Here is a 9,830-nt window from a genome sequence, read left to right on the forward strand (position 1 = left end):
TGCATAATAGATTCAATAGAAGAGTTTAAGAAATAAAACAATTTAAACTGAATATGTGATTTTAAAGGATCCCAAGACAGACCAACAAGCTCTACTTAACAAAATAAAAGTACATTAAATATGTGTTTACTGGATTACAATGCAATCAAAACAAACAATACTTTGCTTTAAACTCACTGAAATCCTTCTACTGAAGTTCTCTACAACTCCTTGCAATTGTTGATACAATCCCTTACAAATGCTCTCAGGTTCCCTTACAAATTTCTCTAAAATTGTGGAATCCTACTCCTAATATGAATTCTGTGAAGTCCTTGGGGAGTTTAAGACCTTGGAACTTCATCCCCAAGTCCTCAAATGGCAGAAAATTCCCCTTTCCAACGCCTCGAACAACTAAATTACCCACAGAAAACTGCTCTGGTCAGTTCTGGCGTCTAGGTGCTACCCTTTCTGTTTCTGGTCAGATTCTAGCTCCTAAGCGCCACATGATGCACTCAACATTGCTCCAATTGCCTTGTTTCACTCCAGTTCACTCGAATTACTTTACTATTATACCTGCACCAAAAACATAAAAATATCTTCTTTTATAGTGCAATTTCATTCTTAAACAAATATAAAAAGTAAAAGAATATAAGCATGCAAAGAGACATATAATTACCATGAAACATAATTTTCTGATGAAAAGAACATTATTGTGAAAGATAAGTGATTTCCAGCGTATGAAATATTATCTTGGTGTAGTACTGCGGGAAAGTTAGCATGTCTATATTGCATGAATTTGTCTAAGGTATTCACACTTCCACATGGCAAGAAGAATTCATGATTTAACCATCACCGTATGTTTTTAAATTCTGGACTCCCCTTCAAGAGGAACAGAAGTGCATTCAAAGAAACTGAATGAGATATCAATATCACCTTCAGTAGTACTTGGGAAAGATTCATTTCATATTATCAGTGATATTCTAAAGATTATTATTTGTCTCGACCTATCTTCACGTCGTTTATCAGACTTTGGTGTTATCCATAACTTGTTAAAGAAATCCATTTTTTGGGATCCACCTTTCTAGAAAGATAACATGATCAAGCTGAAACTTGATGTCATACTAGATTTGAAACAGTCAAGTTAAGTTTCAGATACATCTCACAATCCTTATGAGTACATCCTTTGGATGGAGGATGTTGGCAGGAAGAAGAAGGGCAGGGTCTATGAGTTGAGGTCCCAGGCACCGGCCTATGATGTTTACCTGACCTCCATCACATCCTGTGCATCCGCTTCCACTTCACAGGAAGAGGAGATGCATCACCATGTTGTTGTTGTGGTTGCTGCCCTGAGATCGGAGATGAGGGTAGAGATCAAAGCGGTGTTGCGTTCTAAACTGCAAAAAGGGAAGGAGCTAATGCAGGATGAGGGTGGGGATGATAATGATGAGGAGAGGACACAGGAGTATGAATATGATTTTTTTGTGTATTAAGCAAATTATTGTTAGTGAATATTGTTTTTTTCTATTCAGATGTACTTGTCATTTGAGTTAATTCGATTGTTGTTCTTTTATTTTTGTTTATGATTTATGCGTTACTTATGTTTGTTATTGTATTGTGTTGCACTTTAATTGCACTGTTACAATTGCAGGTGTTTAGATTGTAGCGTTGAAAGAGGGCTTTAAATTTTTATTTCTGATGGTACAGGTTTTTTATGGCATTTCAGTAGTTTTACGATCTTGTGATTATATGCCAATGGTTTTTCGACTGTTTGTCGAACAGGTGACTTCTGGACAAAATGTTGTATTTTCTCTACAAACAAAACCGTCAGTAAATTCTCATGGTTAACCAACAGTTGAGCTACATTTTACTGATGGAATCGTGACACTTTTTTGACGACAGCGCTACACTTTTCCTATGGATGCTTGTGTCGCTTATATAATCGACAAGTGTATTTTGCTAGGTCAGCTTTTTTGTTGTTAAACCGTCGATAAATATATTACATACGATTTATCTGTTATTACCGACAGTATTTGACCGTCGATAATAAGCTAAATTCATATAGTATTATTATGACTGAATATCAACATGCCAACATTTTCAAAAAATCTCATCCTATCAATTGTCGCGAACAACTTACCACCATGCTCATGATCTGCTCAATAAATCGCCATCTTGAAGGGGGTAATAGAGAGCTTACATGATTCAAACCTCAGTCGAGAGAATGCCCTCCTCGAGTCGCAGAAGCCGCGTGATTCTTCGGTTTCAATTACTGTCAGTTACTCCCATATTTAGGGATTGGGCCTATTATTAAATGTGTTATTATTATAATGTAGTATTATTACCTTTGTGCCCCCTGACAGACATTTATATATATGAAAAATATAATTGTATTGGGACTACAGTTGAATTACTAAAAAACATATTTTCTTGAAACTTTCTGATTCTTTCCATCTCTCTTTCTTTGGTTTCACCCTCCTCTCCTCAAATGTTTGATTCTTTCCATCTCTCTTTCTTGAAAAATTATTCCATGCGGATCGGCGTCCGCACGCAGCTTGCGTGCGGACGCCGAGAATTGTAGTACAAGCGACATACGATCCTTATTAATGATAGTAAGTGTTAGCATTATTAGTGACAGTAAACGATGAAGTTAAGGAGCATCAAAACATGTGTCGGCTGTAGTACAAGCGACATACGATCCTTATTAACGATGAAGTTAAGGAGCATCAAAACATGTGTCGGCATCTACGTGTCTTATTAAGTTGCACAAACTATATATTAACTTTAAAAATATCCTCAATCTTTTTCATCAAATCCAGATCAATTAAATTGCATATCTTGACAATCTCAATAGAAAAAGTTACAGAAATACAATTTAAATTTTGATTTATTAATTTATTTTAGCCTTTATAAAATTATGAAATTTGATGATTATATCTTAGTTAATTTGTTTTGCAAAAATTGAAAATTAATCAAAATTTAAAAAACTGATTAAATATTCCGTCTAATTCCTCTCTTATAATAACTAAGAATATTGTCATATCACATGCGAAATGAAATAAAATATTTTAGAATAAAGTACAATTTAGTTTCTACTATTTTGTTATTTTATAATAATTTTATGTTAATCATATTCATAAATTTATATTTTTTTTTCTTTAAATTTATTCTATGTTAGGAGAGTAATTTTGTTTAATCTTCTATGATAATTTTTAATTACTTTAAGTAACAAATAATGATGATAGTTACTATAATATTTCTAATAAAATATCATAATATTAAGATGTAATGATGATAGTTACTATAATATTTCTAATAAAATATCATAATATTAAGATGTAATGATGATAGTTACTATAATATTTCTAATAAAATATCATAATATTAAGATGTTTACAGTTTGCATTTACTTATATGTAAATTAAAATTATTTTCTTATAAATTTTTAAATACTACAAAAGTACATGTTTTAATATTCATTAATCCTTTATATATCTACTATTACGGATAAAAATTTAATATACTTAAAAAAATAATGAAGAAAATGAACCTTTTTCTACGGATAAAAATTTAATATAAATATTAATACTTAAAAAAATAATGAAGAAAATGAACCTTTTTTCTTAAAAATTATTTTATCAAAACTTCAAACTGCTGCCCAATTTTATATCATTAATTTGTACGTTTCTCCTTCGTATATACATTTAAGATATGTTTTTACTCTGTATTTTTATTGATTGTCAATCCAATCGTGATTACTCGAAAAAGGCGCCCTAAAGATGATGTACAGGCTGCTGTGGTATTTGTTATAATGGAAATCTAATGAAAGTGGCATCATCCCAATTGAGGTTCATCAAGTGAATTTTCAGGCGACGTATGAAATGAAGCTGACGTGACATGTGTCAATTAATGCAACAATAATTCATTCATACCTAATTAAGCTCTGGAACAGTATATATGCAAATTTCTTACTGCACTATTGCTCTTCCATTGTTCCCATCATCGCGACATAATTAACTTTCGGAGACAATATTAGGGTAATCTAACCCGAGACGCCGTTCTTTGACAGTCGCAAGTTAAGGTTTTGTCATAGAAGACGCTACCGTTTGAAATTTTTGAGCGTGCGAAATTCACAAAAATCTGCTCTTCTTCTCATCAACGGACACATATAATCAGTCACGTAACTCAATTGCCACGTATATCCGCCTACTTTCTTTTTTCCATATGAAGGGACACTTTTTACCGTCTCGCTTTAATTTTTTACCTTATCTGTAATTATTTTTAGTTAACAATAAAATTAATTAATTACCAATGTTACGTACTTGTCGACACTCTTAACATAAGGCATACGGTCAACTCAAATACCGTAGCCATGCAAGAAAATAAAATAGTCATAAACTATATAAACGCTTGAGAAACGCGAGGAAGCCAAAAGGTTGTGGGCCCCGCTGTCAATCAATAGTTGGGGTTACGTGGCATCAGATGGTCAACGCTAGCTAATAGGAAAAGCGCGGAGTGGCCTCATTGCGCCTCTTAATCGCCATCTTAGCCTCCGTAATTCAACTGTTTAAAACATATTAATCCCCTTCCAGCGGTGTTTAGTCCCTTCATTAACGAGCCACGTCGCCACAATGATAAGCAGAGGCCGGCACCGAATCCTTTTGACTTTCGCCTTGGCGTCTTCTTCTCCCTATAAAGCTCCATCCAAGCGCTGCCTTTCTCCATTCGAACTCACATTAATTGCATCTCCTTCAAGCTAGCAGCTTTCTCTCTCTCTCTCTCTTTCTCTCTCTCTATCGACAAGCTGAAACAAGTTTTATAGATATTAAAAGAAAAATGGGAAGAGCTCCTTGCTGTGACAAGAATGGCTTGAAAAAAGGGCCTTGGACGCCCGAGGAAGATCAAAAGCTCATCAATTACATACAGAAGAATGGGCATGGAAGCTGGAGAACCCTTCCTAAAAACGCTGGTAAGTGACTTTCACATTCCTCCTATTAAGTCTGTTACATCCTTTGATTTCCTGCGCTGCCGGAGACTGATTAGCTTATGAAAAACAGGGCTCTCGAGATGCGGCAAGAGTTGCCGTCTTCGGTGGACCAACTACCTCCGCCCCGACATCAAGAGGGGAAGGTTTTCCTTTGAAGAAGAAGAAACCATCATCCAATTACATAGTATATTAGGAAACAAGTAAGTGATTTTGACTTAAAAAAAAAAAAAAAAAACCTTTTTTAACTATTTCTCTTGTTTTAATATCGATCTTCACATCAGAAGTACAAATTAAATTAAAATAAAAGCGTGGTCTCTAATTGATGTGCTCTCTTGGTGAATGAATTTAGGTGGTCGGCCATAGCCGCACAACTCCCTGGAAGAACGGATAACGAGATCAAGAACTACTGGAACACACATATCAGAAAGAGGCTTCTTCGAATGGGAATTGATCCGGTGACTCATTTCCCGCGCCTGGATCTCTTAGATCTATCCTCGCTCCTCAACCCAATGCTCTGCAACCCAGGGCAATTGGATTTGTCCAGGTTGCTCACTAGCATCGACCCACTCGTAAACTCAGAGCTCCTGAGGCTCGCCTCCAATCTCTTGCAGTCTCAGAGCCAAAACACAAATCTCGTCCCAGCCCAAGAACAGCAGGCGCCTAATCTCTCAACAAGCCAACAAGATCTCGCCTCATCTTACATACAAAATCTAGTTCAATCGAACTCTCAAAATGTTGATTTTGATAGCTCGGCGCAGTTCAAATGGCAGAGTACTAATAGAGCAAATAATGTTTGCAATTTGGGGGACAATTTTATACCGGTTGATAATAATGGTAGCTACAACGTCGATAACATGGGGCAGTACATGGTACCAAATTTCGTGCGGGATCAAAATGATCAGACAGCATTCAACTTCCAAATTCCTTACGATGTAAATCATGACTCAGTTCTGTCGACTCCATCGTCAAGCCAAACGTTGAACAACTCTAATTGCTCCACTTACCTTAACAGCAGTACAGATCATGATCAGGAAAGCTATAGCAGTGCTAACTTGTTCAACTTTGAGATTCCTGACTTGCTTGATGTAAGCGATTTCATGTAAATTAATGATCGAGAAAAATGCGAGGGAATTAGATCTGGCTTAGGATGACGGAGAAGAGAAAGTGAGTTCATTTTGTATTTTACATGTAAATTATACACCAAGCCAACATATTTTCAATACATGCATTTCTCGCATATACTTTGATGTGTGATGGGCTGATATGATTTATTAATTTTATGATATAAGTATTAATTATCTTTTATATTGCATTGAAAATGTGTTGGCTTGGATATAAAAATCACCTTTTTTTATGTGGAAAGCAAAAATGAAAATGGAAGCAGCAGGAAGAATTGAGTCCACAGTTTTCCTTATGTTCAGACTGAAGAGCGCCTTTAGAATATGGTTCCTCTTAACTTTTAAAATCGGGCAGCATTTCTGATGCTGCGTCATTGACCGGTTCAAAGTTGCGTAATGGGAGGCAAACTTGGAACTGTTCTGTATCAAGGAAATCGCATGCTTATAATTATGTAATAATCTTAAAACGCATTTTATAATAATTTTAATGTTGATAGATCGACTGAAAGTAAAATTTAAATGTTCAACATAATTTCACTCCTTACGATTAATGAGAAATTTCTGTAATATCGCACATTAACATGGATTAATGGACATATTTTGAGTAAGAAGCGAGCATAATTACTCTACATCAAACTACTATAATGAGAAAGTTTTTCTGCTAATTGTCCCCTTTATTCTTTGGGCATGTATATATATTTATCATTATTTAGGTAAACCGCCACAAAGTTAAGCGAGTTACCCTTTATGTTAAGTTTAAGAAAGCATCTAAAAGTGGGGGCAACCACCAATAATTTTGGGCTGCAAGTGTAAATTAGTATATTTGACTTTTTTATCTTAAGGTTTCTTGTGAGATTGCACTTAATATTTGATTAATAATATCAGAAGAGAAGGCTAAGTTGAAAGAAAAAAAAATTTCTTCTATTTATACAAATATATATATATATATATTCTGTATGAAAGGACCGAGGTAATATTCAAATTTACTTGATTGAAGAAAATTAAGTAATATAGTTTATAACAACTGCTAGAAATAATTAAGTTCGCCATCGAGGAAGATTGTCCACATGTACTACAAATTTGGAATATAATAATCGTTTCAATTATTAAATAAATTGGTGTGCAAGCCAACGGACTAACGCCATGCTCTCTCAGGTGGGGCTATCTATTAGTCGAAATTGATTGTGGAGCCTGTTGAGTGTGGAGCCCAGTTATAATATAATAGTCAGGTCCCCCCGCCCACTGTATATATATTTATATATAATCTGAAGCCACGCGTATTTAAACACTGGAATAAGATGACATGTATGAAATACAATTCAAATTTATTTTCTTAGATATGATGAATAGCAATTATCAATCACAAATTGATAGGATATGATAGCAATCAACACAGCTTTCCAATTCTGAGGTAGTTATCAAAATGCTCCTACTCAAAAGCTTTTATGGCACACCAAAAGCATGTGCAATAAAACAAAAACAAAACAAAACAAAAAAAAAGAAGCAAATTTACATATAGAACTCAAATTTTTTGATATTACATATATTTCACACCCAAATTTTTTTATTTAAACTTATATTTCCCAAGATATTATATTAAGCTAACAAATAATGTCTCCCCGTTAGAAATAATTACTCTTTGATTACAATTGATTACAAGTTATCACCCACATCTCGTATCACAGGACTCAGGTGGAGAGGCACCATCTCCACTCCATACTTGTAGCCAACCTTGAGCACTTGCTCGTCTCAGTGCATCCAAGCTTGTGATGTTACGTCGACCTCCCCAAATGCATGGGAATGTGTTTTCGAAGTCGAGAGTGAACAATTAGCAGCAATTGAGGAACACGTTTGTTATTTTGTTTTGTTCCCGAGAGGGAGGTGGAGCTATTGGAATGATGAATGAAAGAGAAGAAATGATATATAGATACAGACATGATGACACGAACACGACACAACAAAGCCACATGACATTTTCTTAATAGAAAATATATGTTAGTAGGTGTCATGCACAATACTATAACATAAAGAGCCATTTACATACAAACCACCCAATGATTATGCATTTACATATCCAAACCCTAAATTTTGCATTTTTACATGTATATCACTCAATTCTTTCATATCACATATAAAACAATACTATTTTAACTACTAAAAAGTGCATTCTAAAAAGTGAAATGCACTTTTTAGTGTATAGGCCAAGTTGGCATATATGTAAAACTTGAAGTTTAAATGTTATAGAAATGTAAATACATAAGAATTGAGTGATACACATATGCAGACGCTTGCGCGCGCGCGCGCACACAGAGATATATATATATATCCTTTGTGAGCATGCCTCGAGAGTTTAGGATTGAGTGAAAGAAGAAAGAGAAAATCAGAGTATAAGTCAAAAGTTTCCTTTAGAGAGAATTGGTGAAAAGTTCTTTTATTCACATTTTTGCCTCCGATTATAGAGGCTCATTTTGTATAATTACATAAATGAGGAAGCAGTTGAAAAATATTTTTTCTCAAATAAGTTCCATAAGACTATGCATCCATGTATATCCATACATACCATGCCAATTATATAACATTATAGCCTTATAGGTTAGAATAAGTTGTGGCATGAACAAAATTGATCAACTTATGAGTTACAAGTATTGCTGTTCTTAATGATAATCTTAAATATGAAGGTTTAGGTTAGCCTTATTGTTTCCCTCTTTTAATGAAAGGAATTGCAGGTTGTTTTAAGTTCCTTGTGACGTTTATGAATCATGAGTGCTCATCCAACTCTTTTAATTTCATGGTAAAATTCAATCGTGATAAAAAAATATGACTTGTTGTAGAAGTTCTCAATGGTTGTGAAAGAGTCATATGCTGATTTTCATTATTAATATAATGACATCAAAGCTAAAATTTTAGATACCTATATAAAAACGTAGAATCATGATCACTTAGTTAATTGCACTTCTCAAGACTTGTAAGCTGCTCATTTATTGTACAAAAGAGATAGCTGTTTCACTTCAAATAACTCCTATAATTAAGGGAAAAATATTACATCAGTACTACGCACGTAGAGTAACGAGCGTATCCAATAAAATCACGCCACGATGCCCCGCACGACGCAGAAAAAAAACGGCGCAGTAACACGGGGAATATTCCCCTCGTGTTATTCATGTGTTATTGTGTGTTATTCATGTGTTATTGTATTCTGAGAATATTCCTGGTGTTATAATAACACAATAACACATCAATAACACATGAATAACACGCAATAACACATGAATAACGCGCAATAACACATAAATAACACAGGAGGGAATATTCCCCGTGTTACTTGTTCTGCCGCGCGAGATGTTGTGGCGTGTTTTGATTGGCTACGCACGTTATTTTTACGTGCGTAGTACTGATGTAATATTTCTTCATAATTAAGGGGCATTTATGTGCATGCCACACAATTCTCATATATTTACACACCTAGCATCTAAACTTTCATATTTACATACATACTACTAAAATAGATATCAGATAAAGAATATCACTATCATTAATTTTTTTTTTAACTAAAATACAACCATTGAGGCAAATATTTTTAAGAGTAAAGTGTTATAAATATAAATATCAAATAATAGGAGTTAGTTATGAAAATGCATAAGAATTGTGTGGTAAATTTTTCTATAATTAAATAATTAAATGAAAAATAAATTACAAGATATATAATTAAAATCTTTAACTACAAAATACAAATTTAAATACTTTAAATA

General features: G+C 34.0%; 1 protein-coding gene across 1 annotated transcript; it reads left to right on the top strand.

The window, feature by feature from the left end:
* The first annotated feature begins 4,723 nt into the window (after positions 1–4,723).
* On the top strand, positions 4,724–6,234 carry LOC110022840 (transcription factor MYB34-like). The gene is made up of 3 exons (XM_020721961.1): positions 4,724–4,945; positions 5,034–5,163; positions 5,313–6,234. The coding sequence occupies exons 1-3, from the start codon at positions 4,813–4,815 to the stop codon at positions 6,064–6,066; spliced, it is 1,017 nt and encodes a 338-aa protein (XP_020577620.1). The 5' UTR covers positions 4,724–4,812; the 3' UTR covers positions 6,067–6,234.
* Positions 6,235–9,830: the final 3,596 nt, after the last annotated feature.

The sequence above is a fragment of the Phalaenopsis equestris genome, unplaced genomic scaffold, assembly GCF_001263595.1.
Source record: "Phalaenopsis equestris unplaced genomic scaffold, ASM126359v1 Scaffold000202, whole genome shotgun sequence".
Taxonomy (NCBI): Eukaryota; Viridiplantae; Streptophyta; class Magnoliopsida; order Asparagales; family Orchidaceae; genus Phalaenopsis; species Phalaenopsis equestris.

Bases quoted from the DNA above. Each gene is read 5' to 3' on its own strand.
- LOC110022840 (XM_020721961.1), top strand. From the start codon at position 4,813: ATGGGAAGAGCTCCTTGCTGTGACAAGAATGGCTTGAAAAAAGGGCCT. The intron at 4,946-5,033 runs GTAAGTGACTTT...TATGAAAAACAG, and splicing joins AACCCTTCCTAAAAACGCTG to GGCTCTCGAGATGCGGCAAG. The intron at 5,164-5,312 runs GTAAGTGATTTT...GAATGAATTTAG, and splicing joins CATAGTATATTAGGAAACAA to GTGGTCGGCCATAGCCGCAC.